The sequence below is a fragment of the Sander vitreus genome, chromosome 14, assembly GCF_031162955.1.
Source record: "Sander vitreus isolate 19-12246 chromosome 14, sanVit1, whole genome shotgun sequence".
NCBI lineage: Eukaryota > Metazoa > Chordata > Actinopteri > Perciformes > Percidae > Sander > Sander vitreus.
In genome coordinates this window covers 13,950,878-13,963,607 of record NC_135868.1, presented here as the reverse complement: position 1 = coordinate 13,963,607, position 12,730 = coordinate 13,950,878, and the positions used below count along the sequence as shown (strand labels likewise).

Sequence of the window (12,730 nt, the reverse complement as noted above, 5' to 3'; positions counted from 1 at the left end):
CTACCTTGTAGTATGGTGAACACTTAAATGGGATGCTTGCAGCAGGATTAATTTCCTTCTGAGTCTGACTACTCAGCAGCTGGCATCAAATCAAATCAGAGCTTAGTTTCACAAATCTAAGAAGCTCCACACATCCATATTTTAGTATATATATATATATATATATATTTATTTATTAGGTATTTCCCCAATTTTGTGTTGTGCCAACCTCTATAACTGTTATACCTGGGTCAGGATGCAATTTGTTGACTGCCAGGTGGGTTAAGCCCCTGTTCCTATATAAAATACAAGTAGATGATAATTTTGATGTGGAGCATAAAGCAACAATTCACAACTTATAACTAATAAACTTGTTTCACAGAATTTACTTTAGATAGTCATATAGTTTGTCCTAAAATATATAAATGCAGCAGATAAATACTGTCTGTTAAGTCTTCTAAAAAAGTCTTCTTTAGAAAACCATTCATAGCACCTAAAAATAAGCATTTAAAAGGAGGACAACAAATATTGGCAAGAGTTTGCAGTATGATATTGTGTTTTAGGTCTGTCTAGATTTCACAATATCTCAAAATCACTCAAACAACACAACAATTTAATCCAGGACATGGAGTTTATTTTACAACTGAGGATAGCAGAATGCCATTCTGAATAATTGGGTTGATGATAAAACCTGGAAATCTATCATTCGGTGAGAATTTATTTTTTCAATGTTATGTATGTACAGGACCATGCATCAGAGCAGATGCCAGTAAAATTGTGTCATTTTATGTAAACCACATTGAAGGACCTACTTTTCACTGAAAAATGACATTGTGGTCCGACAATATTCTGTAGTTTTATACATATTTGTCTAGAAAATAACATTATAAAAATGCACACAGTACAAATAATGTTGAACTGTAAAGAGCAAGATATGCTGACATACATGTATACATACTTGCTGATTATTCATACAATAACTTTTAAACTTCATTATTTTACAACTGTCTTCACAATAATAAAATTGGTAGCCTACTAACGGAAATACTGTACATGTTGAAACAACCAGGAAATTATATTTTACTAGAGAAACAAATATTCTAAACATTTTGTAAGACTTTTTGTGATTTAATGGCAAATACAAAACAACATTATAGTTATTCCCCCAAATTGCCATATTAATCAAGGGAATTAAAACTCAAAAGGGTGACGTGTTGTCATTTTTACCCACATATTTCTTCATCAGTTTACACTTCCTTATAGTGCTGATGTCATCTTAATATTTTCTTTCACATGGCTACTTTTACAACCATATACCTTCATATAAATGGCTATTCCTGCAATTTGTTAAACAGGGATATCAGTTTTATCTTCCTGGTTGAAATTTCATTAGACATAATATGCTCAGTTTTACATAAAAAAACATGCACAAACTGTCTCATAAATAATATGCAAGTTGTGTTGAAATATATTCATCTTGAAAAAATCATTCAAAATGAGTGATTAAAATAAGAGCGTGGTCCAGTTTTAAAACAACAGATGGACTTTTCCCAAAGGCTCAGATAAGATGCAATGCATTAGGAAAGCAATAATCAGTCAGTGACTATATAGTGCCATGGCTGCTGCACCAATTTGGTACGTTTTTGTCACCAAACATTCAACTCAATACAATGTAGCTTTGAGCCTCTGCAGTGCAAGGTCCTGCCATTTATGGATAACTGAATAATTACAGAATGTGGTATTAAAGCTACCATGTTTTCATTACAATATCTGTTGTAACAATGTTCAATACAGTTGTGGCACTATCTGTTATGACTGTAGCTATGAATGTAGCTTAGAGTTATAGTGCAACAGTAATCTGTCATGCTATCAGCTTTAGCTTCATTGTTTGTCAAACCTTTCCAACTTTTTCACAAAGATAAGATGGTCCTCTGGCGACTTTCCATGTGTTTTGCAAAGGTGCAATTTGATTGCATGTTTGCTCGCAAATGTCCGATTGCACAGTTTGCACTGATATATTGAGCCAGTGTCTTCTTCTGTAAGTTCAGAGGAACTGAAAGTCTTGTCCTCTATTCTGTTGACTGCTTGCTGCTCTATTAAATCTATGGAAAGCTTTGAGAGGTCCTTCAGGGTAAACCCAAGGTGGGACTCCAAATGGTGAATGTACGAGGAAGGAGTCCTGAACTGGGAAGCACAGTCATTGCACAAAAACAGAGGTTGGTCAGAGTCAATATTTTTTAGGAACTTTGTGCCACCTGTCCGCTTTAACTGGTATTTAACATTGGCCAGCCAATGTGAGATAGTAGTCATGGACAGACCAGTGAATTTACAGATGTGGACTCGTTCCTGGGGTCCCAAGTCACTGATCACAAACTTTCCCTCAGGAGTCTCCCTAAGACTAGAGACAAACTGGGCCTGGAGAATCAGTAGGTGCTGTGGATTCCAGTTTGACTGTCGGCCCTTCCGTCTTTGGATGGGAGACAGCTCCTCCAAGCTGTCCTCAAAAGTACAGCCATCGAGGTCTGATTTCTCAGAGACAGAAGAAGGGGTCGTAGACTTTGGTGTTAAACGGCCCGTCAGATTTTTTACCATGTCTGAAATATCCATCAAAGCATTCTCCCGTAGTGGTGGAGATGAAGACTGTGAGAAATCTTTGAAGGCTGGTTTGCTGTTGTTTATGCTGCCATTGTTGTTTGGTATAGAAGTACCCTTAGGTGTACTTCCATTGGTGTTTTTGGATTTTGTCAAGTCCATGGGCTGATCATCATCATCATCATAGTACTGACTCACAGGCTCTGCTGACTTAGTCTGAGCAGAGTTGCTGTTGATCTTATAAAGCATTGCAAAGGGGTCTACGAAGGGGGTGGCCACTTTTGTAGCTTTCCCCAAGTGGTTGTTCATGATAGACTGCAAAGCACTGAGAGGGTTGACAAGTGGTTGTTCAGGTGAGTGATCAGTGATGATGCTCAGGTTATTGCAGCTGTTGCTTACAGGCTTTTTTGGTGAATCAACTTCACTCCTTATTGGTGTCTCTCCTTTACTCTCTGTCTGCTCTCCTTCTTTGCCTCGACTCTGGTCCTTTACTGCAGTATTTGTCACTGCCTTTGAGCGGTTTTCTGGATTGGGTGAAGCATGTTTGTCCTTAGGATTTGGCAATGGAGACTTTGCAGACCTGCACTTACTCTGTATAGGTTTTTCCTCTTTTTCACTCTTTACAGAAGTTTTCCCTGTCACTTTCTCAACTAGCTCCTCCATGGCCAGCACATTGCTCTTGTGACTGGGAGGTGGAGAGGGGCTATTTGGTGAATGGATCAGAGTGCCTAAATCAGAGGACAGTAACTTTAAACTGTTGCTGCTGAACAAAGGTTGAACTTGTGCACATGACGGCAAAGTAGACTTCAAGGATCCATGGAGCTGATAGGCGGCATGAATGCTGGGGTATCCACCCCAGGTTGGTGTGCCTGTTTGGGCCTTGCTGATTGCACTTGAAACTGTATTCTCTAAAGATTTTAGGATGTCCAAGCCACCTTTAGGCGCCTCTTCCAAGTCTTCTTCTCTTAGATATTGGTAAGATCTGGCCTTTCTAGGTTTATCAGCTTTTTCAGGAGGATCTTCTTTCTCCTCTTTTATTTTTTTCTCTGGTTCCATCACGTCCATTTTTTCCTCTTCTGCCTCTTCATCATTTGTTTCTTCGTTTTTCTCCTCAGGGCTAGTTGGCTGCAATGGGGAGTCAGGCTGTGACTTCCCATTGGGTGCTGGTAGTCTTGTTGTAGTCGGTGGCAGAGGAATTGACTGAAATTTCTCCTCAATGATAGGATCAAAAACTAACTGCTTACCCTTTTTAGAGGCTGAATTGGTTACTTTGAGAAAGTGCCCTGTGACCATCATATGGGCTGTCAGTTGTTGCAAGGTGTCATGTGAACTGCCACATTCCATGCATTTGAGAATTTGTGCCTTGCGTGCCTCAAACTGCCAAGTATAACTGGCACCATTTTGGTAACCGTATCGATTGTTTGGAGTGACATAAGGATTAGCCACTTTTTGGTCTTTGGGAGACTCTCCCAGGAGTATGCCAGATGAGACAGACTCTGGCGAGCTTGGGGACATCAAGTCTTGAAATGCTCTTTTTTTGGTTGGGGGTACCAGCTTTGAGGTAAGGGCTGGCATTGGTTCTTTTAGAGGCACTTTCTGATAGTGTTTAGTTTTGATCATGTGAACACTAAGGTCTTGCAAGGATTCGAAAGAGTGGCCACAGTACATGCATTTAAGAACTTTCTGGGCATCTTCTTTGCCTTCCATCTCAAGCAGAGAACGCTTACGTGGCTTGGACCACCTCTTGCTTCGATCATCCTCAGTATCTTTATTGTCATCACGGTAGTGGCCCGTCTCGTTCATGTGCACCGTCAGGCCAACCAAAGTGTCATATGCACCACTACAGTCCTTGCACCTGAACTTGCTGGCACCCGTAAACACAGGGCCATAGAGCTTATTGTTTTGCCTGTAAAGCTGCACAGTACTGAAAAGGCTTGGTTCAGGAAGGAGCTGGTATGGGGTATGCTGTAGGGTTTTGGCTAATGCGGCCTGGTGCCAATCATAAGATAATCCTCCTGTGCTTCCAGAGCTTACACTGGTGCCACTGTTGGTGTTGCTTGACACTGCTCTGGTAGTGGTACTGCTGATGGTAATATTAGTAGTGGCTGAGGCATTGCTAGTACTACATCTGCTCTTCAGATGGATGTTGCCTGGGCTGTGACTGTTAAGGAACCCATTGCTCTCTTTGTGATTGCTCACATTGTCGTTGCTAGCTGCGCAATTTTTACTTTGTTTACTTTTAAAAATGTCCAGAGCAATACTGGACCAGGAGGCATCCGAGATCAGGTTTGCATAGACAGATTTCATTTTTGCCAGACTGTCCTGTAGTGAGAGGCCACTGATGGACTCCATGCTCTCCCCTAGCTTCTCCTCGACCTTGTCCTGATCATTAAAGGAGGACATGGTCTTAAGGTCGGCCAGATGATCACTGGTGGTGCTGAGTGGAGAGGCATACCCAGCGTCTGGGTTGGTGCCATTGCTGAGTGGAGAGTTTTGGCAACTGTAACGATCTCCTGCATCCTCGTCATCATTGAAAAGATAGTCTGCATCTTGACCATCCAGGGAAAGGCCATCATCTTGCAGATGTTCCTCTTCATCAATCTTATCCGCTTTAAATTCGTCTTCAGGTCCATAAGCTGGAAAACACAAAAGAGCAGGAAATTGACATTAGATATTGTTTATAAATATATTTTTTTATACATTAGAATTACATTAATTATGCATCTATCCCTCATACTGTATGAAGGTGGTATGTGCAATAATCCTAAAGAGATTTTTGTCAATTGTCCCAGCAGAGGACACAAGTTTACAATAATAAAGTGGCAAACATCCATATCTTGACAATGATGGATAGTCCTCTTCACTGCGCTGCCTAATGAAGCTATTGAACACTACAGCTCAGCAAGGGTAGAGAGCAGAGATGAGACACAGAAATGTTTCCGCTTAGTTTAAAAACTAAAAACAAGCAAAATTTAAAATTATATAGAGAACAAATCCTCAGTGAAGCTGATACTTATTAATCATGTGGTGAGATCTGTTAGATCCCAATAGAAATGAAGATATTTTTGTCTCTTCACAATTGAAAAAGAAAATAACAGGAAAGAGGAAAACATGCCTCACTTTGCGCTGTTAAAGACTCACTTTGATGTTTCGTTCACAACATATACGGAGTGTTAAAAATGTATTAATAAGATGAATTTACTGCATAGGTGCAAACATTTCAGTATATTCATCAAATATAAAATGTTTTCCCTTATCAGCAAATGGAAATGCCAGAGCAGTCTACATACAGCCATACACTCAGAGTATTTCATTGTCTATTTTGCTGCTGTATAACCAACATAGATCTTTTCCTGACATTGATTTGCTCTATTCTTCCAACATGCCGCACATACTATGGATTCACAAGTAAGAGATAGTGGAGGAAAATGCCAGCTGCATCAGCCTTGCCAAGCCATGGTTGGCTGGAGTCAACTTGGCATCGGCTGTGGAAGTCCTCACAGCGTGATGCTAGGAAACGGCCAGTGGACATGACAAGCCGTGTTGTTACTGCCTATGCTCCCAGAGTACCCACAGCTTCAAGTGTGCCATTTTAAAAGAAAAAAGAGAGCGATTTAGAGTATCAATGGAAAATGGCTGCCCACTCTCTGTAACTGTTGATGATTTTTACAAATAACTTGTTTAGAAAATGATAAAATCTGCATTACAATTAATTTTAAACTCAAGATGACCAATATCAAAAAAATTATAAATTAAAAGGAATAATTCTCTACAATAGAAGAACCAGATTACAGAGAGGCAGGGAGAGGGTCAAATAGAGGGTTAAATATGCTAAGGCAGCTCCCCCAATCCATTCCTCGTAAGATGCTTGTCTGAGGTGCCAGAATCAGTCTCCAGTGAGGAGGCAGATGTGCTGTCAGCTTCAAAACAGCATGTAGCTCTCTATCCCATAATCGGAATGGACGTAATACCTGATGTTTGTGAGGTGCCAGTTACTGCTGCCTGGGAAAAGCTTGAGGTCCAACAGCTGCAACTCTCAGCCTCATATGTAAGTGTGTGTGTGTGTGTGTGTGTGTGTGTGTGTGTGTGAGAGAGAGAATGTACATGCTCAAATGTACAACCTTCCTCTTCTTAATTAAACTACTCCTGTGCCAGTTTTGCTCTAACTGTAAGCTTGTAATTATACACAGGCTACACGGAAATCTTTTACTTGAGTTAGTCACTAAATTAGAAGATTTTAATCTTTTGCTATAATGCAGCTGCACAGCTTTCTTTCAACCTGTCTAAGTCCTCCCATGAAGATGCAGCCCACTGTTTTGAAATAAATGCCAACCTGAACCTATTCAAAGTCAATGTGGTGAAAGTAGTTAAAGACAAAGCAGCTTGGCTGACAAAGTGAGAGAAGCCTGACAGCAGTACAAACACACATATACACATTCACACACGGAAACACTGACACAAAATTTTAGTCTTTCCCTGCCATCCTCCGTATGTTGCCTTGACAGGCATCAGTGTCAGGAGTGTGTCAGTGTCAGCCCAAGGTGTCAGTGTCCACGCAAACAAGCTCAAGAAGAGGTGGGAGGGGAAAGTAACAACAACAAACACAAGTCAGCCATTTTTTTCACCCCCCTGCTCAAGCTTCTTCTTCACCATCTGTGTCAGAAAAGCTGCGGGTGCCACCGCCGGCTAATAAGGCAATCAGAGATGGAAAAGATGCTGACATGACGGCTTTCGAGCGTCACACAGAACAAAAGAGGAAGAGGAGACAGAGGGAGGGAGGGAGAGAGGGATAGGATTAAAACGGGGGGTAGGGGAAGGTGTCTGTTGTGGTTGTCAGTCAAAAACGTAAGCCCACTTTGTGCTGTCAGGGAGGATAGGGAAAAGAGGGGAAGTTTTGAAAAGAGAGAAGAAAAGAGGTGTTCGCTGTTTAGGCCAGCGAACAAGAGGTGTATGTTATGTGTGTGGTGTGTGCACATATTTCACATGACAGGGAAACAAGTTAAACAACATCCAACAAACTATGTACGAAATATCAGGAGAGAGAAAGAAGTGAAATTTCTGCTGTGTGCGCGCGCTTGTAAGTGTGTGTAGGATAGGTGTGGCTGATCACTTGTGTGTGTCAAGTGTCACGGTGTGTCAGGTGCATGCAGGGATGCAATGTGGCTGGGGGGGGGGGGAAAGCGAAGCCATCTGCGTCTGGAGAGGAGCCTGTCACTATTGTGCCCAGAGTCCAGGATTTCCTGCTGGAGACAGGTGACACCACAGTAGGACATCCCCCCGGTCTCTCTCTCTCTCTCTCTCCCTCTCTCTCTCTCTCTCTCTCTCTCTCTCTCACACACACACACACACACACACACACACACACACACACACACCATAAAATGTGACTGAGCGGAGAACACAGTTAAGAAAACAATTTCCTTGCTACCAAAACTCATGTACCACACATGCAATGATCATGCAAACATGTACACGTGTAGGCCTTGATATCAAACCTCAATACTTGTTCTTACCAACTGAAATGTGTCCATAGCACCAAATACCAAACACCAAGAACCAAATGTTGGCATTGGATGTCTGGGCAAATCTTGTTTAATTCTCTAATTAAATCTTTTATAATTCTCGAATTGGATATTTACTGATTTAAATCATCATTTTGCCAATTTGAAACCGAACTGTATTTAAGTAAAGTATGTGTATGGCTGCTTTTGTTAAGATATTTAGCAACTCAAGGTATTTCATCAAGACTAGTATCTAAAATGTCAAACAAAGCCCAGCCCTAACTTAGCCTGGACACACAATCATTACAACTGTGCCAAACAGTGGGAAGAAATATTATAACAGACAATTGTGAATTCATTTTCAATTTAAAGTTACATTAATTATGACTTTGAATGCCCAATAGCACAACATATTAAAATATGTTTTTATTATAGATACAAATCCAGCAACACTTGGTGTCAGACATACTAAGAAGTTCTAAGAGAAAACACCAGACCAGGTGAGTTAACTTGAGTATGACATGGCACAATCACATTTTGTTTTTTTACCCCTTATCTCTTTCTCGCACACACACACACGCACGCACACACGCACGCACGCGCACACACACACACACACACACACACACACAGACACACACAGACACACACACACACACACACACACACACAGCTCTAAACCTTCTTCATTTATTCATGTTGTCTCGGAGAAGAGGGCAATCCTGGCTCTCATTTGCAGTGCTAATGTCCAATTCCGCCAGCTTTCACCCTGCTGATTTACCCTACGTGGCTGAGCGCTGCATTCGGAGCGGGGCAGCAGGCGAGGCTCCCTCATACCGTTTAGTGGCCCTTCAAAATGGGAGCTCTGGCGAAGCAGTCTTATTTCTCTCTCCCGTTTCGCTTTGTCACCGGCCCCTCCATTCCCTGCCACTCAACTCTGATGGCTTTGGACAGGCCTGATCAGTGTGTGTCATTGACCTGTACGGCGTGCATGAGTGTGTGTGTGTTTCAGCCGAGAGAAGGCTGTAAATAAAATGACATTATTATTTCCTCTGTCCTATCATGTAGAAAAGCCAATTATGGTAATAGTTAGTATGTCAGGCAATCTCTGTCTCTCTCTCTCTGCTCTCCCCCGTCCTATTCATTCTTGCTCTTTTTTCTGTCTCTGGGATAGTCGTGGCTGTGGTTTCATAGGACCTGACACTCTCTTTGGACTACTCTGTGGACGACACACACTAAAGCAAACTGGCACAGACCCAACAGTCAACTACCAAACTAATAGAGCTTTTCATACAATTCTGCTCAGAGACATCAGATTTCTGCCATCATATATCAATAAATAATCAATAATTTGAGATTTTCATGTCATCCAAATTATTGGAAAGTTAGTTAAATTGTAAATCGTATCAACCAAGGTTTTCTTTTTGTCTTTCTAGTAACTGGATTTCAGTTTGTTGCTGTCTGTTGAGGAAAGCAACTTTGCAGGGCTAAATTCAAGTGAGTGTTTAATATTGCCACCGCCTCCCAACTCAGTACAAAGCTACAGTATATAGATAAGGGTTTCCACGGATACCATGTATTAGCAATAATTTAACCCACAGCTTACTTGACCAGACATGTAAAAACCTACCTAACTGCCCTCCTCCCCTAACCCACATAAAATAGTCCACCATATGGCACAATAGCTCCGGGGCTTCTAATAGCTTGTGTGTCATACAAATCCACCTTATCAGCTTCTATGACTCTTCCAGTTGGGGAAAACAAAACAGCCAGCACAGTCTGCTCTTCATGCTGGTAGCTACATGTGCAAACAACATTTTAAATTGGACTTTTCTTCTTCTCCGTTACTACAGAGTTAGCATTTATAGAAGATAAATTAAGATAAATTACCTTTTCCTAAACTTTTGACTGTCCTGAGGGCTTTCACATATGTTTCCAAGTAATTTGCAATTACTTGAACTCATATTATGCTAATAGCCTTTTTAAATGGACCACATAGACATGCATGCATGTTACCTCTGGCTCAACTTCATTATGGCCCCTACTAGTAGGATGTGTGTGACTGAGAAAGACCAAATGATGGCTGCTCAAAGAATAGATCAGTGATGAAAGAAATCAACAAATCTGGAGAACTGCAGCCATTTTCTTCTGAAGAAAAGGATTTCCAGTTCTTTCTTTAATTGCTCTGCACATTTCTCCACTTCTTTTTTCTCTTTCTTTCTGCCCTTGTTTGTTCAGATCTCCAGTGAGCCAGTTTCAACACGCCATGACAGTGACTGTGGTCTATAAATCACCTTTTTCCCTGAACTGTCAGTGCCTGCTTGCTCTGAGATGAAACAACAGCCATTAGATCATTGGCACGGCAGATTCCAGCCCTCCCTGCTTTTCAGCCAAAACCCCCCACACCCAACAATTGAACACTGCTTTGGTGTTGCACACATATTTCAAACCATCTGGTTTGTTTTCAGGCAAAGTACAGATAAAGCATTACTAATGCTAATTAAAGATGATTTGAGTGAGAATTACACAACCAATGCCAAGCACTGATTCAATGTAGGCTGCATTAGACAGATTCCATTTGTTTGATATTGTTAAAGAAAATATTGTCACTTTCTTTACCATCCATAAGTTCATAAATTCAGATTTAAATATCTGTATTGTTGTAATGTTATAGTTTTGCACTTTGGGGGACTACACACATCTTTAACCATTTAGGTTATTTAAGTTGTTCTATTTTGGTTCAATCAGGGGTGGCCGTTACATGACAGAAAGGTGTTCTGTTTAAATCAGAAGAGAATGAATCACAAACTAACAAGCTAACAAAATAACACAGTTTCATCATTTCTTCATAGATGCCGTCTTTTGAATTCACCTGCATTCCCCCTGACAGTGGAGCTTCCCCCGACTAAACAACAGCTGCTCCCATCGCCTAGCAACAACCAGTTGATGGATGACCCTAAAGATGGATAATTACCATAAATCACTATGGTTGTGTGGAGAATAGAAGCAGAAAACCATTGTAAGAAAAAACAGAAAAACAGGCCAAACCACAATTTAAACTAGTGTGTCTGGTGCTATTAGGGTCGTTATGAGCTTTTCTTGAGAGAGGCCAGTGTTTTAGACTGAATAGGGGCTGTAAAATGAAACCTGATAAAATGACTCATGGGACAAAACCTGTCCTGAAGGAGCAGGGACAAAGAAAACAAAGTGGGCAGAGGAAGGAAGAAAGGAAACAGCGAAGAATGAATGATGGCAACAATGATGAGTTTAGTGCACGAAAGAGGGGGGGGAGAAGAAGCACAAAGAGGAAGTGTGTTTACCGTCTGAACATAGGTGCATATTTATGCACTGTATGTGTGGTTGAGTGTCAGACAGTGACAGAGGTAGACAGTGAGATACAGGGAAAAGGAGAGAGTAAAAAAAGTAGAAAATGAGAGGGCACAGGGCCAAAACAGGGTCACAACCTAACCAGTTCAGTCTAGCCAAGTCCGGTTGTACAATAAGCCATCAATCAACCTTCTCCACGCTGTCAGACCTCCCCTCAATTCACAGAGTCCATCCACTTTGTACACTGCTGAGGAACAAAGCAAAGAGAAGCAAAAGAGACAGAGAGAAAAAAAAATACATACACACAGTTCCCCAAGTCTGATCCTTTACTCTAAAGACCCACTCACACCAGAAAATGGCACAGTGAAATTCATCCATGCATCTTTGCAAAATATTTGGCTGGTGACTAGCTAAACACTTGAAGAGTTAGTTGGTGACTGTAGCTGGAGAGCTAACAACTTACAAGCTAGGTAGATGGAAACACACTAGCGCTAGTCGTCACAATAGCTCTCAGCTCACACCTTGAGGAAGACTCAAGCCGATTTGTGTTGGTGTACTTTTCAATGTCTTAATTGCCAAATGCCAAATAAATTAAAGGCCTTTTATTTTTTGTAACCAACCTTGAGTGCCTGGATATGTTTTTTATGACTTTTTTGGTCGTTCCTCTTCCTACTCTTCGTGAGCTCTCAGGGCTTCTTTCTACTCTTTACAATGGGTTGTTTGCTCCCCCTGACATTTAGTTTTCAAGATTTAACATAATTGCATTCAAAAAAGAGTAGCCTAGTCAAACAGCTCACTGAGATAGCAAGCATGCTAACTATCAGCTAGCAAGCTCATTAGCTCAGTCGCTAACTTTCTGCTAGCAAGTTTATTAGCTCCGTTGCCAACAGAACAATAAGTTCACACAGTTCATTCAAAACAAAAAGGGTTTGTACCATTGCCTCATAACTGTCTATAAACCATTCCTCTTTTGTGGAGGAGTTTTTACTCTGAAACAGGAGGGTAATTATAAGTGGATAGTGCAACAACATAAGCTACGTTATCTTCCTCCATTTTGGACTCCCAAAGGTCAGTACGATTTGATATTTTTCAACAGTGCAAATTCACATACAAAGTTCACAAGTTGAAGTTGACACAATAAATATACAAAAGTATGCAGTTTTAAAAGCTAGTGTGGCCAGGACTTAAACTATTCAGCAGGTCCCCCCCTTCTTCTGGATCAATATATTGCTTCAGCTCCTCTCTACCCATATCTACTTCAAGGTAAGAAATTCAAAAACAAAACAAACTAAATATGCATTACAAGCCTGAACACAAGAATGCAGAGGACT

At 41.0% G+C, this 12,730-nt stretch overlaps 1 protein-coding gene across 1 annotated transcript in view; it reads right to left on the bottom strand.

Annotated features, from left to right (window-relative positions):
* Window positions 1-603: 603 nt before the first annotated feature.
* The window catches only part of tshz1 (teashirt zinc finger homeobox 1), a 31,223-nt gene continuing 19,096 nt past the window's right edge, over window positions 604-12,730 (bottom strand). The window contains exon 3 of the mRNA XM_078268118.1: window positions 604-5,207. Coding sequence (XP_078124244.1) covers window positions 1,861-5,207 — 3,347 coding nt within the window. The 3' untranslated portion in view covers window positions 604-1,860. The remainder of the gene's footprint in view (window positions 5,208-12,730) is intronic.